Source organism: Gymnogyps californianus, chromosome 7 (assembly GCF_018139145.2).
Source record: "Gymnogyps californianus isolate 813 chromosome 7, ASM1813914v2, whole genome shotgun sequence".
In the NCBI taxonomy this organism is placed as follows: domain Eukaryota; kingdom Metazoa; phylum Chordata; class Aves; order Accipitriformes; family Cathartidae; genus Gymnogyps; species Gymnogyps californianus.
Genome location: NC_059477.1, coordinates 33,459,507 through 33,481,666, shown reverse-complemented (window position 1 = coordinate 33,481,666; position 22,160 = coordinate 33,459,507). Strand labels below are relative to the sequence as shown.

Sequence of the window (22,160 nt, the reverse complement as noted above, 5' to 3'; positions counted from 1 at the left end):
ACCTTCGCAAGGGGAAGCCCTGAGCACTCGGTTGAAAATGTCTCACCTAGCTGACATGTCGGTCTGAGGAAAATACTCTTTCATTGCAGTCTTGCACAGCTGTAGAAGTATTTCTGACGGAGAATGATGGAAATGGGTAATTCTGCTTTGCGTCGCAACTTGATTTGAAAGCGCAACGCAGGGAGAGCGAGGTCTGTATTACCCAGCGCCTAACCATGATAAGCTCAGGCATTGAAAACAGCGGTGTTTGTAAGACCGGCTTCTTGTACGACTCTATGGAAGTACAACGCTACGTTTGTGATCTCCTGGGTAAAGCGGGCTGTGTAACGCGGGGCGCTCTCCGAGGGCGCTGAGAGGCCGCGTCCTGCCCGCCGTGAGGAGGCGCGGCGGGACACCGGGGCCTCCGGCCGACCCGCTCGGCCGGGCCCGCCCGCTGCCGGCGCAGGGTGGAGCCTGGCGCCGCTGCTTTCCTCGCTGAAGAAATGAAACCGAAAGCGGCGGGCTGAGGCGAGACGTAGAGGCGGCCATGGCGGGGCAGCGGCCGGGCGTCTTCCCGCTGCTGGTGCGGGGCGACTGGGGCGCGACCGAGCCGCCCCCCGCCCTGAGGAAGAAGCTGCTCTGCTACTTCCAGAGCCAGAAGCGCTCGGGCGGCGGCGAGTGCGAGCTGCGGGTCGCGACCGGGACCGGGACCGGGACCGGGCACCTCCTCGTCTGCTTCGCTCACCCCGAGGGTGAGCGGCTGGGGAGGGGAGGGGGCGGTAATGGCCGCTGCCTGCGTTTCGGGGCGGGGGGGGCGGCCGCCGCCGCCCTTCCTTCCCCTCACCGGTGCCTGTCGTGTTGGCAGTGAGGCAGCGCGTGCTCGACCGGCGGGTCCATGAGCTCGACTGGGGGCCCAGAGGGCGGCTGTCGCTGCTCGTCACCGAGCTGCCCGCGGACGGCGACCCCGCGCAGGTGAGGCGGGCGGCGCTGGGCGGGGAGGGATGGGCGAGCGGGGCCGAGGGTAACCGCTGTCCTCTCGTTCCGCTTCCAGGAGCTGGGCCGGGCCGGCGGGGCCGAGGCGCCAGGTAGGGTCTGCGTGAGGCGCGGTGCGGGGCTTAAATGCTCGCCTCAGCCCTGCGGGGATGGGGCTCCGGGCCTGGCCCACCCCGCAGCTCGGCGCTGGCCCGACGGGAGGGGCGGCGGGGAGATGGCAGAAACCGGTGACCGAGCCGTCTGCTCGTCGAGTGCTTGTCCAGGCTGGCGTTGAGCTATGCTCTTTTTCCTTTTTCTCCGCCCCTCCAGCACTCTGCTTCATTTTTTAAACCACAAAATTAATTTAATTCATAAACCAGAGCCCTTAAGCAAACTCCAAGGCATGCATAAAAACTGAACGAACTAACTTCATATGTAGTTTTTGTTGTGGTTCCAGCTGACATTGTGTGTGTTCTCCCTCAGGGCCAGAGTTTGCTAATCATACATAGCCCACTTATCTCTACCTGTAAATCACTTATTTGTGCAAATGAGGGTGGTGCACAGGTGAAGATTGAGGGCGCAGACTAGAAAAGCAGTCTGACATATTACTGTTATCTTTTGTTTTCTAATTTAGCTGTGTTTCTTATTGTTTTAAACTAGCAGGTAGAGATGTCGTGCAGAGTCAGAATACATCACGATAGATGCTTTTACAGAGGTGCTTCGTTTCTAAAGGCACTTCCCTCCAGAGGAGGGATGTCCTCAACAGATCTCTTGTTCAATGGCACAGTTTTTGTATGAGGATAGTTCTGTAATGCATGGGAGGACCTGCTTGCAGTGGTTCACGCAGCATGACTATGTGCTGTTTTGCTTTTTAACATTATGTCTGAGGCTTCTTGAGCTTAAAGAGTGCTTCTGTAACCACATTCAACATATGGTTTAAAAAAAGGAATATATGGAAGTCTGTGATTCTGGCAGTGCCAAATGAAACTAAATTCAAGCTGTGTTAGCTCCTGGGTCTACAAGAGTGTGACCTTTTGTGAAGTACACAGTAACTGAGAAATCATTGTCATTTATGTCTAGTTAATGAACCCCAGGTGTCCCTTCCCACCTGCCAGAATAAGGAGACTTCTGTGTGTACTCAGCAGGAGAAGACAGGTAAGCATGCCACTTATCAAGCAGAGACCAGTGTATTCTTGCTTCATTGGTTTTTGTTGACCTTTATGCTGCAATAGTGCCCTGGTCACCTGGGTGGCTTGTGGCGTTTGTCTAATGTAGCGTAGAAATCATGATCTCAGGCTAAAATAAATAAATATTTTTTTTTTCTTTGTATGAGTCCCTTTAGGAAACTCCTCACTTCACTGGCTGCCTCAGGCAGGTCAGTTCCTTAGGGAGAGTATGCAGTGGATGCTGACCTTTGTTCTAGGGAAGGCTGTCCCTACCCAGACCTTCTCAGCTGCCACCAGCCCCGCTGGAGCGACCTGTGATAGAACGTCAGTAGCAGTGTACCCTAGGTACACCTGAGCTCCTGTGGCAGCCAGAACATGTAGACCCATGGCAACCCACAGCAATGGCTGGAACTGTAAATGGAGAGGGTGCACAGGCAGAAGAGTGATGGTTCCCCTCATTGTGGATTTGTGAAGAGGCTTTCATAGCCATTGCTTCTGCTGTCCTTCCCTGGTGATGAGTGGAAGCCTTTTCTCCTCACATGTCGATACAACTCATGCTAGTGATAGCTCAGCTTGTTTGGGATTTAAAGACTGTTGTGCAAAAAAAAAACCCCACCTGAATTACTGTTTGTTTGTCTGTTCTTTTCCCTGATCTTATCTGTGATCTGAACAAAAAGTGGTGTGAAAGCTTGGAAGATAATAAGCTTGGGTTTTTTCTTAACTTTTGTCTAAGGCATTAGGATGTGATCTTTCATTTCAGAATCATGTAAGAAATTGGAAGCAGAAAAAGCAACCTCTAGGAAATCTGTCATAGTAGTAACCACTGCCTCTGGAGAGGAAATAGAAGATGAGATTGTGGAAATGTACTTTGAAAATAAAAAGAAGTCCGGTGGGGGGGCCATCAAGTCTTACATCAAAAAGGATCAGCAAATAATCATCACCTTTCAGGATGAGGAAGGTATGATTGTATCTTATGGATGTTATATTACTAAAGCTGCCTTTTAAAAATAGGCCCTTGCTGGTGCTGGATCTATTTGTGGACATTGCTTCAGCAGAAATGGCGTACTAGTCCCAAAGAGTGACAGGAGGTAAAAGGAGCAAATGTGCCTGTCTATCAAATCCAGATGTGGGTTTCTAACAGTGTTTATAATAACCCACAGGGAAAGAGGTGGTTCTTTAGACCTGTCCCGAATGCTTGATCAAGGCTCTCAGAGAATATTGCAGGAGAAATGATGTTAGGAGCATTGCAGAAAAAGTCAGTTTTAACTCTAGTTCAGGAGACTGGATAAAGCATAGTACAGTATTAACTGGAGATCATGGGTAAATATTATTTTGTTGTATTTTCTTTCATATTCATTTCAATTGCCAGGGTTTTGGAGATTGGGAGGAAAAGAGGTAGCAAATATTATGTATTTGTAAGACAGACAGGTGAATGCTCACCTCTGTGGAGAAAATTATTTTAAAGTAGCCTCGATTTATATGTAGTTTTCCTATGTTTTCCTCTACGCCAAAGTGCTGTTGGCTACTTGTTAGTGTGTGAGGGATATATGCAAAAAGAGGAAACTGTTTATGCAGGAGAAATAGTTAAATATAGTTACATATTTAACATAGTCAAATACAGTTAAATAGGTAATAGTTAAATATTTGTTAAATACACAAGCAGGATGGAAAACCTTTCTTTATTTGCTATTTATTAGATGTTACTAATCTGGAGAACAGTTTCTTGCACTTGAGGGCAGTAGAAAGGAGGTAGCACTTACCTCAAAAAGTAAGTTTTTTCCTTTGGGGAGACTGGGGACATCTAGATCATAGAGTAGCTTTTATCCTCACCCTAACTTTTGATGTAGTTTTGCCTTATTTCTGTTTCTTCTGTGATATGAGAAAATATGGCTGGCCAGGTTTTTAAAGTAGAGTGTAATTTAACATGTTGCTCTACTGTGGTGGGAGCGGAAGGGAAGATCGCATCTTCTTTGTTTTCCTGTGGAACTAGATGCCCAAGAAGTTTTGCAAAGGGAGCATCACTCGGTGAAGAAAATTGATCTGTTCGTGAAGCCATGGCAAGTGGAGACTCTCCAGGAGCCATGCCAAGTGGAGGACTCTCAAGGATCCCTGCCTTCCACCATAGTTGTGCTTGAAAATGTGCAGGAGACAGTGAAAGATTGCATGTTAATTATGCTGGTAGAGAACATCAGTGGCTTGTCAGAGGATGATGGTGACTTCAGTGTGGAAATGATACCTGAAATACGTGCTGCTGTAGTTACTTTTACTGGAAATATTGGTAAGTAGGGGTCAGAGTTGCGGATCTTTCTTATTAGCTACTTGTGTGTGTATGTGAGGAAATGAATGTTTTCTGTCATAGGTTTAAGGTTTAATCTGATATTGCATCATTTTAAATGAGGATTTACTCCACTAAAGTTAATGACATGCGCTGGCCTTTATACCTTACAGATAAAAGGTAAGTCAGAAGAGGGCTATCTCTGATTTGGATAGTAAACAGAACAGATAGGACTAAAACCAAACTATACACAAGCAACAAAAGGATGTACTCTGTCTTAGAACAGATGGATGATAAAGGCTCTCCTTGCCAAAAGGTGTTACATGTGTAGTAAGTTTGTATGAATTTGAGGGAAAATTGAACAAGTAGGTGGAACAGAGCTTTTTAAGGTTATTAAATAGACTGCATCAGGCTTGGGAAGTCTACTGTAATAGTTGGAGGCTGGGAGAGGATTAGGGAAGCAGCATCTTCTTACAGCTGTTCTATAGATACCTGCTGTGGCCATTGCTGGAAACAGGATACTGGGCTGAATGGACCCTGGGATGCTGAGGCAAGTCCAGCTGTCCTTATACAGAGTGGCAGCTGTCAGTTATGTGAAGTGTGGAATTAACACCATATGCTTTGCCTGATGCTGCAGTACCAACTAGTTGTTAAGCTACTGCGTGTCCATTGTGGTTTTTTTAGTGTGTTCGATACCATACACTTTCTCTTCTGCCTTACTAGTGATTGATGACAAAGGCATCTTCCAGGTGATGGAGAGGTGTCTGCTCCTACCTCTCACCAGTGAGAGGTTGAGAGGACTTCCTGGTTGACTTACAGTTGATATTATTAACAAATTCCATCCCAGGACATGGGCAACAGTAAGTGGTATAAAACCAGATTCAGAAACAGTGTAAGCCAGTGCCATAGCTGATGTTGTAGAGGTAACAACACTGCATTACCAGGAGGACTGAATTAAACTGACAGCAGTGAACTGGTTCCAGGGTTCTTTGAGTGCTGCTGCGCTTGAGTCTGTTTAGGGACAAGGTATTTTATGTGTGCTTGATTCTGGGTGAGGAGGTGGGACAGGAAAGACAAGAGAATTCTGTCTTCTGTGTGGAAAAATTGTAGATCTCTTTAGAAGGTAGAACATGGTGAAAACAAGTTATATGCCACTTTGCATCAACTTCGTGGGCATAGTTGTCTTACTGGCAATATGTAAGAATGAAGTTGCTCAGAAATCTTAAAGTTGTGAAGGGATTAGTCCTTGGTATAACTAAACCAAAGAAGTTTTTAGTCTATGAGAAGGTGTAGGGTTTTCTGCTTTAGAAGTTCGAAATTATTTGCCTCTCATAATGTGGTCCAGTCCCAAATTTTTGGTGTAACCTTTAGGAAATAAGTAGATCCTTTAAAAACTTAATTGTGTGTTTGCCTGACAGACGTAAAAGTGACTTGACTATCTTTTACTGTGATGATAACGGGGGGAAAATAGCCAAAAATAAACTGTATTTATCATAAAACTGAAAGAATCCAAATTTGAACTGTTGACTTATGTCTGATTAGTTGTGTATAAAGCCATAGCCCAAAAATGAACCTGATCTTATTTTCTTTTGGGGTTAAAGAGACCCAGTGCTACTCAGTACGAAAACTAGTGACAAATTCTGGCTACAGTAGTTGCACTCAACAATTGTTATCAACCATGTGGTGAACACTAGGCAACAGATACTGAATATGTGGAAAGAAGTAGCTTTGTGGGCATGTCTGAGTTGATAGATGCTTGGTAATTCAGTGCCTTGGTCAATGCACACAGCTGTAGTCTGCTATCATAGTAGAAAAGTGAGCTACTAGTCTGATCTTGGGTTTTTGTTTTTTTTTTTCTTTTTTTCTTCTCTCTTCTTTTTGTAGCTGCAGGGGAATTTGCTAAAAAGCTTAATCAAAACCACAGAGCAAAGCAACAAAATATTACTGCACGGTGCCTTGAGCTAACAAAAAGTGTTAGGGCTGAAAATGTACCACCTAACACCCCCAGTGACTATATAACCGTCTACTTTGAAAATAAGAAGAATGGAGGTGCACAAGTGGTGGATGTTCAGCAGCTGCCCGATGAAGATGCAGCTATCATTACATTCAATGACCATAAAGGTAATGCAGAAATAAGAAGCCCTTATTTCTTTGAGATCCTTTCACTTAAAGATCAAAATGTGGATTTGCTAGAGAAATGCCTGCTTTGCCCTCATAAAACAGCAGATCTGGTGCTCTGTCAGCAGGTCTCTGCTAACTTGAGTGCAAGCTTAAGTTTTGAACCATCTGGGCATGAGGCATAGAATTTTTTCATTTTCATGCACTGTTGATTTCACCCAGGCCTTGATCCTTACAGAGTTTGGGTTACAGTTTGAGTTCAATAGAGAGCACAGCCCCATGTAGTGCAGGAGACTTCTCCCCCACCTTCGCCACCAGCTGCCCTATGGCGATGTGTGGTCTCTGGCTTGTCTGAGGACAAATTCTTGGACAGCTTTTTGGCTGGAGAGCAGGTGCTGTGGCTTGTCCAGCCAGTGACAGAAACGTGAGCATCTGTGGAAGGTGGAGGACAAGGGGGAAGCTGGAGGCCTTGCAGTGAAGGGGAGAGCTGAAGGGAAGTTGAAGGAAATAGATGCTCTTTTGGGAGGAAATGGAGGAACTGTGATTTGATACTGCTGAGTTGGGCACTTCAAGTACAGCATATAACGGAAGTGGGGGCAGAGACAGTGCTGTTGCATACCTCCTCCTGGAAGTGGACAGTGTTGGTTCTTAACTGTCTCTAACTTGGTTTTTGGCATTTAAAACCAGTAAGTCTTCAATAATTTGGAATTATTTCTATCTGGGAAGGGGGGAAAATTAATGTAAAACTATTCTTAGACATAACAAACATTATTACGTAGAAAGCAAAGTTTAAGAAAAAAAACCCAGAAGATCTTTGGTTTTAAGTGCTAGCATTAATTGTTTGGATTTTTGTTTGTTCGTTTTAGATGTAACCAATATCTTGGCAAAGCAGCATTCACTCAACAAAACACCTATCTCTGTCTATCCTTACTACATCTCGCTGGGAACAGCTCTATATGGAAAGGAAGGGCCACAAATAAAGAAGCCAGATCCAATTACAGTGCATCTGGATCTGTATATCTGGTATTACTTGCAAGGAAATAATAAGCTAACTGAGGCAATAAGTTGTGAAATGGCAAAGTGTAATTGTGTGCTAACATGGCCTGAACCGCGCTGTGCAGACCCGAAAGTTACTTTGCATCCTTCAGCTGCTTTATTTGAGCAGAAGAGGTTAGTATCTCGATTGATCAAGACATGGAATAAAAACGTTTCCACAGCATTTTCGTGTTGCATATCGAAGTACAAAGCAATTAAATGTCAAGTAAGTGCAGAGGTGTGGGAAGCCGTTAGAAACAGCTTTACCCATGATGAAGTTCTGACAATCCCATGTATTTCCAAGGGTTTACTTGTTCTAGTAGGTGAAAATGAAGTTGTGAAGAATGTTGAACAAGAACTGAAGTTTCTGATAGAAAAGGCCACCAGAGAAATTGAAAGAGAAAAGCAAAAAACTGAAGAAGTGGTGGCAATGTGTCCAGGGGAATATGCAATTTTACAGAGTACTGGTCTTGAAGAAAAAATTCGTATGGAGTTCCCAGCCCTGCAGATAACTTACGATCATTTGCAGAAGATCATTAACCTATGTGGAGTGCCTGAGGAAGTTTATAAAGTAAAAGGGGAAATATTAGATAATATACGCAAAATGGCAAAGAAAACAGTTAATATCCACCCTTATATTTTCCAGTTTTTAGAGCATATTGATAATGAAACCCTGTCACAGACCCTGTTTATGTCAAAACAAATTAGTGCCTTTTATGAGCTTGGCACAGAAGCTGTCATCTTGAAAGGGAGTGCTCCTGAAGATCTCCTAAAAGCAGAAGAAGAAATAAAGAAGGAACTGGTCTACAAAAGCATTACTTTGGAGGATGAGTCAGTCCTCCAGAAGAAGGAATGGAGGATGCTCACCAAGCGAAACTGCTCTACTGAAGCTGTAACAGTCACTCAAGCAGAGAGTCAAGTCATCATTGCTGGTTGTTCTGAAGCAGTAGCAAAAGCCTTTGAGGAACTTTTTGACTTTATAGATGAAAACACGCAAGTACAAAAGGTCATCGGAGGAAAGCCCATGGCGGTCATAATCTTTTTTGAGAAAGAGAAGGCCAATGTTTGGGGTGACTTACAGACTAAAGGTGTGAAAGTTGACTTTAGCACACAGAAGAATTGTAGAGTTATATCCTTGAGTGGGCCGAGAAGAGAAGTGCTAAAGGGAGTCACCTTAGTTGAGCAAATTCTGTCTGGCCTGCATTATAAGCGTGTGGTAATTAGAGAGCCAGGAGCCGAGTCGTATTTCAAAGAACGAGAACACTTTTTTGCCGCCACTGTGAAACAAGACTTTAAGTGTCTAGTCAGGCTGGAAGAGCAGTCAGAAGAACAGCTGGAAGAACAGCAAGAACATAGTAATATAGGCAAGCCCTATAGGCAGGTGACCGCAGGTGGAATTGTAATAGCTGTTTATAAAGCTGACTTGTGCACTCATCCTGTTGATGTTGTGGTAAATGCATCTAATGAAGACTTAAAACACATCGGTGGCCTGGCTGAGGCACTGTTAAAAGCAGCTGGTCCAGAGCTGCAACAGGAGTGCGACGAGCTGGTGAGGAAGAACGGGACTTTGCAGCCTGGGTGCGCAGTTATCACAGGCGCTGGGAAACTCCCCTGCAAGAACATCATTCATGCTGTTGGGCCCAGGTGGAGGAAGGATGAAGCAGAAAAGTGCGTGTACTTGTTAAGAAGGACAGTGAAGAAAAGTCTGCAACTAGCTGAAACATTTAATCATTGTTCCATAGCTCTGCCTGCTATAAGCGGAGGGATTTTTGGCTTCCCACTGGAACTGTGTACGTATTCAATTGTATCCTCCATCAAGGAGACCTTGGAAGAATCCATGGGGGACAGCAGCTTGAAGGAGGTTCATCTTGTGGATATTGCACACAATAACATTGAGGCTTTCAGCAAGGCACTGAGAGAAGTGTTTTCAGATCATTCCTACAGGTCACTGCATCAGACCAGTACAGTTAATCAGCCTAGGAAGAGCAAAATTTCTCAAAATATCAAGAACTTCCCATTGGTTACAACTGAGGAAGGCCTTGACATCATGCTGAAAAAAGGAAGCATTGAAGATGCTACAGTAAGTGTTTTAAATTATCTGCTTTTAAAATATCAAGTAGTTTTTTAGTTTTGTTTTTTTGTTTAAAAAAACAAACACAAAACCAAAAAATGACTAACCGTAGACCATCATCTGTAATTAGCAATGTAACATGTTTGATATGTTACTGAAATTGGCTATCACTGCTGATAATAAGAATTGCTGTTAGATGGCTGTCTTACATGATAGATACAGATGGCTGTGCAGCATTGCATTTCATCATCTGCTAACACAGAGGCACACAGATCCATGTGGTACACAGTGCGTTACAGTTTAGCAGAAGCAACTGGGGTCAGCAGGAACGATTCTGGGCTCCAAACCCCCCTGACCCTACCTTGCTGGGCAGGAACCACCTGCGTGCAGCATCGAGCTTCCCAGAAATCCTGATTACAAGAGTGTGGTACTAGTGCAAAAGCAAAAGAGGGTGCTCAGTGTTGGTTAACATGAGTACCCTGCCCTGTGAGAGTGGCTGGGCTGCTTCCAGATCCGCTGTGGTCCTGAGGCAGAGCAGACATGCACGTCTGAGCCCGGGGCCCACAGCCAGTCTGGTTCTCCCTGTATCTGTAGGATATTGATCTGGGGAACTCTTATTCATTATGACATTGGTGAACACTGGCATGAAATGTGCAGTTGCTATTGCATTGCCTGTGGAGAACCAACTTCACTAATTGATTTCCAGTTGCCTCTGGTATTGAATTGCTGTTAGTGGGCTGATAGCTGCTTTACTGGGATCACCAATACTGGAAGCAAACTCTTTCTGTAGTGGCCAGCAAATCCTTGCAGGAGTGGATGCCTCCTGCAGCTTGTGCATGCAGCTCCTCCAGTTGGCTAGGGCAGAATATACATTAAAATGTGTATAGCGGTCCTTCCTGAGGAGCTGAATATAGTGCTTGACACAATGTTCATAGCCCTTTGTATTTCTCTTCCTTACAAGTTACTGCTTTTCTCACTTCTTTCTCCTTAGCTTTCCTCCAGTCTTGTTTGTCTTCATCTTCTCCTTTTTCTCTAGACCAGCCGTGCAGGGGAGGTCCTGCTTACCTTAGTGAACACAGATTTTTGGTCTGCGAGCTTCTCTTGGAGAACGAACTTGCATAAACGTTTTTCAAATGGAGGTAGAATGAGTAGACCAGGAATGCAGAATTTTAACTTTCTCCCATCGGGTTGAAATTAATTTCACTGTTAACTCTGCTTTTGTGTTGCTTCGGGCAGGCTCATGATATTAGAGTTGAGCATAACTTCTGGTTTGTTTCAAAACTTTGTTCACTCTGATTGCTGTCCCAAAAATTTACTTTGTAAATCAGCAGGCAGGCTGTATTTGATTAATCAGTGCAAAATTTAAATTTGATACTTACACGCAAGCAAAAACTTTGTCTTTTTTTTTTCAGACAGACATTGTTGTCATCAGTGTTGCCAAAGATCTCCAGCTTGGTAAAGGGCCACTCTCTAAAGCTTTGCTAAGCAAGGCAGGGCCAATGCTTCAGACGGGCTTAAAAGAAGAAGGCATAGGAAAAACGCCCGAGGAAGGATCTGTGTTGAAAACAAAAGGTTACAATCTAGGTTGCAGTGTTGTGCTTCATGCTGTTGTACCTGCATGGTCCCAGAGACATGCATCTCCAAAGGTATAAGGGTTTTTATTTGTCTGAACTCTAATCTGACTGGGCTTTATGGTGGGTTTGATGCCACTTTTCCTTTGAAATGGGGGACAGTGTCATAGAAGATGAGAGAGTTTGGCCTGTTCTTTTTTAACTGTGTGGCTGATCCCTTGTTGACTAATATATTCCTTGTGGTGTATGCAATTATTGGTATTTTAATTCCAAGAGTTAGCTAAAAGGGAAAGTGCTACATTGCACATACTGGAAAAAAAATTACTTTCAGTAATTGAAAAAATAATTGTGCTTTACAGATCTTGGGCGACATCATCACAAAATGCCTGGAGATTGCTGAGGAACTATCTTTAAAGTCAATTACTTTCCCAGCGATTGGGACAGGGAATTTAGGATTCCCAAGGTCTGTTGTTGCAAAATTACTGTTTGACAAGGTGTTTGAATTCAGTAGTAAAAATGGAGTAAATTCTCTTGAGGAAGTTCACTTTCTATTGCATCCAAAAGACACAGCTAATATTCAGGTGAGTTACCACGTTTTTCTGTCTCTATTATATGCTGGGGTTTTTGGGTCTGTCTCATACTTGGCTATCTGATGATCTCTAAAGAATCCACAGGTTGCTTGTTCTTATACTAAAGAAAAAGTTTGCTGACAGTCTCTCTTGTCTGTACTGGAAGTTCTGTTTTTAGTTCTATCCCTCATGGTCACCTGCCTGTCCTGTACAGCCCTGTTCCCTTCCTGTCCTTTTCTGTTCCCTGGCAATAATACAGATGAAAGTGTAATTACTCTTTATCTCATGAACTCACCTAATTCTTCAGTACGTAGGACTTGCCTACATATAACTTTGCTGCAACTCCTGCATAGATGCCTTCACCCTTGGAGAAAGGAGTGCTTTCAAGGGAGTGCTAGTGTCTTTTTTAGGAAGAATAATTATACTAGGATTGCCGTGCTGGTAAACTTCTCCAGTAGAAACGTATCAGTATTCTGCATCCCCCTTTCTTCAGTATCACATTAGCACAAACTTTCTATATCCATGCTCAAGTTACTCGTCTCACACATGACTCTCTCAAAAGAGAGCAGTCACACTGAATTAATGTCCAAATAAGTATTTCTGCATCTGTTGACTTCTGCTATTTTGTGCAGAAGCTAATACATTTTGAAAGGCCAACCTTGAAGGCTACTGCGCTAAAGCCGGAGCTACTGTGCATAGAGAAGGGTGGCATTAGCTGCAAGACTTGAGTTAGAGTGTAAACTGGCCTCTCAGTGTAAGGAAGCCATCTGTTACTGTATCCCTCTGGAATGGTAACTAGGGCTTTGACTTAGTGTGAGCAACAGACAGAATTGATAAATAACTGAATAACCTTGCTCTCCAAGAACAAGTGTGTCAGGACTTGCCATCAGCATTACGGCAGATGGTATGAAGTAATTTGCATTAAGCTCTTTCTAAATGTTTTTAGCTTTAATTTTCAAACCTATTATTCTTATTTCTTAATTAATTAAACTTATTTCTACTGTGTAATCTAAAGACTTCTACAGAGGTTGATTGTGATTTCCTTCTCTAGGAATTTTCAGATGAACTTGAGAACAGGTGTGGAAATACTGTAGATGTTAAAGTGCAGAATACTTCTCCAAATAAGGCTAGCAAAGGCACAGGTAAGCTTGTTTCACGGAAGTTGTGTGCCTAGTGGATTTTTTTTATTCTTTTAAATATTCCAGGGAATGCATTCATTATAGATATTTGTTTGGTGAGCATGTCATTCCCAAAGTCCAAGTAACAGTGGAAGTGGCTGCTGTAAAGGCAGCATATAGTATTTTCAGGATGAGTGTCTGTAATGTCTGAAACAGTGTTGCAGATGCTAAGAAAAAAAAATGTACCTGTAATTCGTTATCTGGATAGTGTCCCTACAAATCAGGATAGCAGAAGCTATCATGTGCCAAGGGCACAAGTAGGGCTTTTTCTTGTGTTGCTGCAGTACTTGATTAGATTGTGAATAGGTTGGTGTCTTCCTATGTCCTAGGAAGGCAGGTGAGTTCCTGGTTATATGTCTTAAAGTGGCCTCTTTGGAATACTCTTAAATCTCTTACATGTTCAGATGAATAGCAAAACCAAACTGAAATATCTTTGGTGTTATCCAGCCTAATGAAGCTGCAGAGTGTAGAAAGAGAGTTACACGTTGAAAACTTAATAAAGTTTTTACAAATAACGTATAGGTAAAAAGTTCGTGTCACGCAGTGGAGAACCTGCCTGAAAACTCTGTGAGACAGCAGAGGAAGGGAGTGAGACTTGGAAAGTTTCCTGCTCTCTTATCTTGGAGTTTCGCAAAGGCTTCTATAGTAAAATGTTGCAAAGTAGTGTCTGTATACCAGGTGTGCAGCAAAACGAGTTTTTTCTGCCATCTAAGCATGAGTAGCAGGGATGGGAGTAGGTGAAGGTTGATCAGAGACTCCTGTGAGAAGGAATGATTTTCAGTTAACTGGCCGGCAGTCCTCTTCACAGGCTGAGTCTGGAGCCAAACTGTGGTCTCTGTCGGCGTTGTACCCATGAAAAAGTCCCTTATCTCTTACCTCATTGCTCCCTTCTGCTCAGGGTCTGTATTTCTTTCCTGCAGCTTTCTCTGGTACCTCTTCCACCCCAGCACAGAATGTACATGAAATGAAGATTGGCTCCATCGTGTTCCAGGTGGCAGAAGGCGATATTACCAAGGAAGGAGGAGATGTCATTGTAAACATAACAAACCAAACCTTCAGCCTCAAAACAGGTATTTTAGTTGGTATTCTGTGTGAAAACAGTATGTGTGATTGGAAGGGCTGGATAAGGAGAGTAGGAAGTTTTTTTTTTTTTCAATGTTTCAAGCCCTTCTGTTTCACAGTGTGGTTTCTGTTTTGCTTCTTAGGGTACAAAGGTTCAATTAGGAAGTGTCTGAAACTTTCTTTTTCTTGTTAATCTATGTTACAGGATGGAATGTTTAAGATTGTTGCAGAAAGGGAAACCAATAATTTTAATTTTTTTTTTTTTAATAGAATCTTTTATAGAACATCTCTCAGACTAAAGGGGAAGACAAACCTCAGTGAGGTTTTGACCTCAGTGAAACTTGTTAGGTACTTTAGACATCGCTTTGAATTGAAAAGCATAAGCCTAAAATTTAGGCAACAGTGCTTTTCAATTATAACCTTTACTGTTATCAGGATTGAGATATTTTAGATATTATGTGGTAACACAGTTCTGCCTCAGATGGGATTTTAACGGCATTAACAGTAGTAACTGGATTCATATGCCCCTTCTCGTTTAAGGTGTCTCTAGAGCAATTCTGAACGGTGCTGGAAAAGCAGTTGAAGATGAATGTGCTCAACTAGGTATGGTGCAACATTTCTGACCTCCTTTCTGAAGGTGTTCATGCATGGCAGGGAATCTGTTGGAATACTTTCTCAGTGCCTACTGTACATCCATCTGTACTATGCACTGTGTTACATGAGCTAGTTTTTAATCAGTTAATGTGATATTTGTAAAACATCTAATAAGGGAAGGAAAGAAAAACCTTCAAGAAGAGAGGGCTTCTAAGCATATGTAAAGAACTAAATCTGTTCAGTATTGCATCCTCTTATTCCAGTAAAGCTTTGCATGATTAAAAACAGATCAAGTCTACATCAAACAGAGCCATGAGCAAGGGATGATGTTGGCAGAAATGTTAATAGAGAAGCCATACCTCACTGGAAGCAACTGTCTACCTGCAACTCCTTTTGTAATTCCCGAGTGAGATGATGTTTGCTGTTGGCTTAACTAGCAACCCACTACCACATCCTCTGTGTGACTAAGAGGGAAAACTAGTGAAGTTGTGTTCCTGCCTCAGAAGAGGCATTTATTTGTAGACCAAATTCAGCTAGTGAACAACAAATATAATGAATGGGGAGTAAGGATGGACGTGTGGCTTAAAACCCCACAAAATAAGGGAAGTGGGAAAGATGCTGGTGTGGAGGTCAGCTTGGAAGACCAACCAAAGGAAAAGAATTATGTGGAGGAGATAAGAGGTAAACCTCTGTTGTGCAGGTCAAGAGGATAATTCAGGCTAGGCGGCCTGAGGGTAGATGGAATGCTTGTGTGTGCATGAAGACAGAGTGTAGTACTAGTCTGCTTGAAGTTCTCCAAGTCTGCAGAGCAAACTTGACCAATAAAGGCACACACAAAACTTATTTGCCAAACGAGGCAAATATTTTTACAAACATAAAAATGAATCCTTGTGCCTTGAAAGTGAAAATAGAGAGAGTTGCACAGTTTGTGGAAGGAGACTTGAAGCTTATCCTGGGGCATATTTGTCATCATTTCTTATCTCCTAATGAGGATTAATACACATCTATATTGTGGATAATTGTTGATTGATTACATTCTCCTACTTATGTTTCAGGCTCACAATCTAACAAGACCTTTATCACCACCCAAGCAGGAAGCCTGCCATGCAAAAAAATAATTCATTTTGTTGCCCAAGATGATATCAAGGTGCTAGTCTCCAGAGTGCTTCAGGAGTGTGAATTACAGCAGTACACCTCTGTCGCCTTCCCAGCAATTGGAACAGGTCTGTGTCTCCCTTTTGAAATGGGTTCATTGCATGTGATTCTGCTGATCTCAGGGTTCAAGCGATGAGTTTGATTTATCTGGAGGGGTTATTCTTTGGTGAAAATAAAGTCTGCAGTTTCTGAATATAAAACTGTTATTAGAAGCTTATGAAGACCTAGAAAGCTTCACTCCTTGTAGTCAGCTAGTATGTAAAGAGTACGAGTGCTCTAGAGCCAACATGTCCTTGCTAACAGGGATTCAAAGGTATGTCCATACTTCCTGGAGAACCATAAATATTTGTCACAGCAGCCTGATATGTGTGGGCAGCTCATTGGAGAATATCCAGGGAGCTACTTCTCCATTGCTGAAATCAGTAGATGATGCAACTCTGGCTAGCAGGCAGACAAGTAGGGTTGATACAGATGGAATGTGAACCTGTCAAAAAAGGCCAGATTGTCCCTTTTTCTTCTCTTGTTGTTTTGGGTTAGTTCAGTAGAAATCCCTAGAGTCAGAGAATCCAGAACTGGGCCCCATGCATGCAGGGACCTCTTGCACGAATAAAACTAGACTTGCTTTTTGAGCAAAGAGTTGGCTACTGGGCCATTGAGCGTCAGGCCTGTGGCCTGTTAGGTAACCAAGCCATATCATCTACCTCAACCTGATCGGTTGCCATGTCAACAAAAGTAAACTTCCATTTTTCCCTTGCTGGAAAGGTGGTCTCAAACTTCCTTTTCCTAATAAATAAAAACCTTTCCTAATTGCCAGCCCGAAGTTATTTCTGACCTGTTTATGATCCAAGTGATTGTGAGTCTGTTCATAACTGTTCTTTTAAAAGTGTTTTAACCATTTGTAACAGTTATTAACGTTTTTTTAAAGGCAAAATGTTTATAACTTGTTTCAGGTGAGGCAGGCCGTGATCCAGCTGTAGTAGCTGACGACATGATAGATGCAGTAACTGACTTTGCAAGAAGTAACTTTGCTCCATCTGTGAAAACTATTAAAGTTGTCATCTTTCAGCCACATCTGCTGAGTGTGTTCCATGCAAGCATGCAGAAAAGAGCAAGTCCTGCTAAAACAGCAGCCAAATTACTGCTTTCCAAGATAAAGTGTAAGTAGATGTCACTTAAATACAGGTTATCGATCAATCTGTTCAGCACCAGCTGATAATGGTTAATATTAATTACCACATTTGTGTATTTCAATGTAGCATTCTGGAGCTCTGAGAAATGTTCCCCAAAGGAAAAAGCCAAAGCAGTTTTGGAAAAGAAAATCGACCTGGCTGTTGTGCAGATTTGTGGTGAAAACAAAAAGAAAGTGGAAGAAGCTGAAAACTGGTTGAGAAGTGCAATTTTAAAGGAACAGTTTCAAACAGAAATCACAGATGAGTCTATCTTTCATTTCGGTGAAGCAGAGAGTGAGGAGCTGCATAACCTACAAAAGAAATTAAAAATTGCGCTTCATTTGGATAGTACCACTATTCGCATTTCAGGTGTTGAGAAAGATGTCTGGATTGCTTATTCAACTGTTCAAGAAATGATCCACAAGGTAAAAGCTGCTAAACAGGAAGAGATCAGGGCAGAACTTTTACAAAACTTAATTGAGTGGAAATATTTTGAAAAGGATTCCTATGTGCCCTTTGACAGTCTCACAAATATGTACTTGGAAGATGCTTTCATGGGAAAGCAGAAAGATATTTCCGTCGTCATTGATGAGAAAAAATACGCAGTGAATACAGAAGCTAGATACGCTGTGGATGACCAAGGAAAACGTACCCCTATTATACGTGTTGATAAATCTGAAGGTAAGTAAAAGCATCTTGACAGACTGATGTTCCCACATTAAAACCAGGTTGCATCTGGCCTAGTAAGAGTAAGAAATGGTAAGAATATGCAAAATATTGTTAGGAGCTTTGTGCAGGTCCATTTCTGGAGAATGTTGAATTGGGAAATGAAAATAAAAGAAGCCTGCAGTTATTTAAAATTTTTGGAAATGTAGGTAATGCATTCTGAGATTCTTAACAGGCTTACTAGCAATAATTAGGTGTTTGTAGCAGTTGTTGTTCTAGATCTCAGTTCACTTCTGTTCTTGAGATGTACTCTCTTCCATTTACTTCTGGTCCTTTACGATATAAGGAGCTACCTTTTTCTTACTCATCCATACAGGACTTCTCCTAGTGTGTTATTTTTCTTTGTCCTGCTGTGACTCAGTTTTACAGGGGCATATTTTATACCTTAATGGGAACAACTTTTTGGTCTACTTAACACTTGAAAGTGAAAGTGGACAGGTTTAAGTAACTCTTCAGCTCCCAGTGCCTTAGTAATGCCTCCTGCACGTATTTTCAGATTTTTGTTTTTTGTTCTCTTACCAAAAAATGTCACTCCTAATTGAGGGAACCTATAATGCTGGATGTCTGTAGCATATGCATCAGTCAGTGTTACTGTTTGACAATACAGCTAGATACTAGGCCTTGCATGAAATGAGAGAAGGGAAGAAAGGGAAGACTTCCGCTTTTCAGATGGAGAGTATATTCTTGAACTTTTTAGTTTAAAACCTTCCTTGTTCAGATGCTTTGCTCCTAGTTGATGAGAATTAACTACTCGGTAAACCTGCGTTTGCTCCATGTCCTTGAAAACTTGATTTGCAGGGAAGGCTACTCGTAAAAGATGTTGCAAAGGATCCCTCTTCAGCTGTGAAGAACAGATTTGTCTAGGAACTACCAATTCAGGCACATCAATTGCCACTGCAGTGGCAAACTAGAAACTACAACGCCCTAATCCTCTGGTAAAAGACCCGTGGAATACTCTTGGCTGACAAAGACCAGTAGGCACTAGTGATAAGCTAGATGTATGGGCTTTTAGAAGGGTTTGTAGCAGGGTATATTTCATTTTAAGCAGAGGATTTGGGTAAATACGATTGATTATGTTTCTTCTGCAGATCAAGAGTCAACAGTACTCCCTGCAACGTGGGACGATATGCAAAACCAGCGACTCAAAATAGTGGAATTGAAACGAGAAACAAGAGAATATAAAGATGTGCAGGAAAGGTTTCTGAAGACCTGTCAGTCATTAAAAATTGAAAAGGTAAAAGCATGTCCTCGTTTCTGAGCATGAATACTTTGATAATAAGTGATGAAGAATACTAATAACAATGGAAAAATAAATTCCACTGGGATTTCTGAAGTTGAACAGGTCTTTATGACTGTCACTAACTTTAATCAGCATCGGTTTAATGTTGCAGTTGAGGTATTTGGAACAACTCTTAAGCAGTTGCTTCTTCAGCACCAAGGGAGAGTGTGCTTTCTTTAAATGGTTTTTGCTATAGTACAGCACAGCATTTGCTCGCTTAAGCCGTGTGTGATTTGCAGGTAGGCGTGTCATCTATGCCTCAGAAACCTGCAAAACTGTCCTATATTGTTTCCCATGGAGTATTTCTGGCATGTTTTGGGCTGGATTCTGCTGTCCATCATGCCAAAGTTTGGAGTGATTTGACAAACTTATTTCATGATCTGGTATACGTGCACTGGAGCTAGGAGGAGAATCTTGGAAGCAGATTGAATTGTTGATACACTAATGTTTTTCATGACAGCAACCTAAAGAAAACTAATGCGTCTTACTTTCAAACTTTGCAGATTGAAAGGGTACAGAACCCATTTTTTTGGAAGGCCTACCAAATAAAAAAGCGTGAAATGGATAACAAAAATGGCAACAGAAATAATGAGAGGCTTCTGTTTCATGGGACGAGTAAGGAGTCATTAACCTTAATTAACAACCGTGGATTTAACCGGAGCTATGCTGGAATGCACGGTAATATGAATTTCAAAACAACTCTTGTTTTCCTGAATAGGGCTAGGACTGATTTGCCATGCCATCAGTACAGTCCTGCCTTGTATGCAAAATTATTTGTTTTGTTAAATCTCCCTATTGCAAAAAAAAAAAAAAAGCAAAATTGTCAAGAGCTTCACAGGCTCTGAGGATGATAGATAAGTGATTGCTGCTAATGAAACGCTCACAAACATTTGTTTTTCTGACTACAGCTGCAAACTTTGGAAATGGAACGTACTTTGCTGTTAACGCCAGCTATTCTGCCAGTGACACCTACTCTAAACCGGATGCGGATGGAAAGAAGTACATGTACTTGGCTCGAGTCCTTGTTGGAGAATATTCTCGGGGGATAAGAGGATCGATTACCCCAGCAGCAAAAAACGCTAGTAACTCTATAGATCTGTTTGATAGTTCAACTGATAATGTGAACCAGCCCTCCATGTTCATCATATTTAATGACATTCAAGCTTACCCAGAATACCTTATCACTTTCACTAGATAAGCATTTTGATTGCAGCCAAGATTGCATATCTTTCAGTCTCTGTGTAGGACAGAAACACTTATAACAAAATATACAATGAAAACAATAAATACCAAATTAATTTCTCAAAGCTTGGTTACATTTAAGCGACCTCTGGCAATTTTTGGTAGCACTGAAATAGACTGCTTGTTTACACTCAGAGTAGCTGAGCATGTTTAACACTTGAGCTCAATATTCTACTGAAAACTGGTTAGATTACGTATCAGGCCTTTATACCATTTTAGCCTTTCCATGCAGCCTTATGGCCATCCTAGTTGCACTAGGAAGTGGGGAGTGCTGGCACGGGATTGGAAGGGATCTTCTCTCAGCCGCTGACTGCTCGATGTTGCATTTCTGATGGCTTCTTACACTCTGTAAATGACAGTCTGCATCATGAATTATGATACAGGGGTTTTCAGTAAACAAACTAATTGTAGTTAATGGCTTGTGTTTGTCTAAACTTCTCCGAACATTCAGCACTGGTTTTCAACCAGTGAACTTCAATGAACTTGACGTCTCGAATATGGATTTGCTTGGTTTTAATACAGTAACCCTCCCTGGCAGGTTAATAAGAGGTTCTACAGAAGGTTATAGAAGTTGTCCAAGTTGCCTATATATAGCTTTAGAGAAACAGGAAAGTAAATTTTGAGAAAGTGTTTCTGTTGTCATGTACCAGCTGCAGCAACCTTCCTGTGATCTTAGGGAGAAATGAATAGAGCAACAAAAAGCACGGGGGGCAGGGGGAAGGTCATTAAGATTAAATAAATAGGTTATCTCAAAGGGGTGATCATTAACAAGCCAAAGTTCAGAGTTCCATGTTGGGGGGGGGGGGGGCGGGGCGGGAAGCAAAGCAACATCATCTTCTTTGTAGCATGTTGATGGAATAAAAAAATATGCCTCTCAGCCTTAGATATTATAAGATCTTCCAGTGAAAAAGCAGAGTGATGCAGTACCTCCAAATTCTAAAAACCCTTGGGTCTTCTGAATGTGTCGGGTTTGACTTCTTATTTGGTTGGATGATTAAGAGAAAATCTTCCAGTACGTGCTTTACATAGTTAGGTTGCTATTACTTCAGAGTTTTACTGTGGGTTGGTGTGTTCATGTGAGCAATAATCATATTTTCTAGGGAAGGTGGTGTAAAATCGTGAACCTGAAAGTATCAGTAGAGCCATAAGCGTCGGGCTGTTCATTCACGCCCCACCCCATCACTCCCTCTGCAACAGTGCTGGAACCACTCATTTTGGGATTTATTGCTTTTGATTATGTCAGCTTTTGAACTGCTGAAAAATGCTGACTATTGAACTCCTAGTGCTTGAAATTAAGATGTGAGGGCTAAAAGTCTTAAGTTTTGCTTTTAAAACGAATAAACTTAATCAATCCCTGTAACAAATACCCACGGTCACTGGTTCATCGGTGTGATGGGAGCCAGAGGTGATGGCTCAGGGTGCTGAACTTTCTCTTCAGGAGAGAGCAATGCATCTGTTCTCAGCTGCTCCATCACCACAAGAAGCCATGGAGAACACCAAGGCGTTTTTTCACCAGTGCTCGCGTTATAGGTGCCTAGGCATCAAGCACAGAGCAGAAACCTGTAGCACTGGGATCTGTGCAGGTGATGAGTAAAAGGCGCTGCTTCTCCAAACGAGTTTATTACAATCAAAAGGCAGGGTGGGAGGTGGAAGAGTACGAGGGGACCTTGTTCCTTCAGCAGCGTGATGGGCTTCCAGCTCCCGGTGCAGGGAGGGAGAGGACATTTTGTAACGTGAAGTGAGCGCCTGAGGCACCTTTGGGTGTTCTAGGAAATTCTGGCGGGGAAAGGAGCCTAAGGGCGCAAGTGTGAAGCTGTGACCGGCGGGTCCGGGCAGCCGGCCGCCTGCGGCGGGTGTGTCGCGACAGACGGCAGCGGAGGAGACGGGAGAAGCGGCGGCCCCGTCCCGGCACAGCGACCGCCTCCCTCCTCGCTCTCCTCCGCGGTGTCCCGGGCCCCGCCGGCTGCCGCTGCCTGCTGGGAAAGGCCGCGGGCCGCCC

At 42.7% G+C, this 22,160-nt stretch overlaps 1 protein-coding gene across 1 annotated transcript; it reads left to right on the top strand.

The window, feature by feature from the left end:
• The first annotated feature begins 509 nt into the window (after nucleotides 1–509).
• LOC127018225 (protein mono-ADP-ribosyltransferase PARP14-like) lies at nucleotides 510–20,571 on the top strand. The gene is made up of 19 exons (XM_050899703.1): nucleotides 510–731; nucleotides 845–951; nucleotides 1,031–1,064; nucleotides 2,032–2,106; nucleotides 2,878–3,075; nucleotides 4,108–4,395; nucleotides 6,277–6,513; nucleotides 7,377–9,625; nucleotides 11,029–11,262; nucleotides 11,547–11,768; nucleotides 12,808–12,898; nucleotides 13,855–14,004; nucleotides 14,537–14,599; nucleotides 15,646–15,813; nucleotides 16,696–16,902; nucleotides 17,002–17,595; nucleotides 18,729–18,874; nucleotides 19,423–19,597; nucleotides 19,828–20,571. Exons 1-19 carry the CDS (start codon nucleotides 527–529, stop codon nucleotides 20,115–20,117), a joined length of 5,733 nt encoding a protein of 1,910 aa, XP_050755660.1. The 5' UTR covers nucleotides 510–526; the 3' UTR covers nucleotides 20,118–20,571.
• The last annotated feature ends 1,589 nt before the right edge of the window (nucleotides 20,572–22,160 follow it).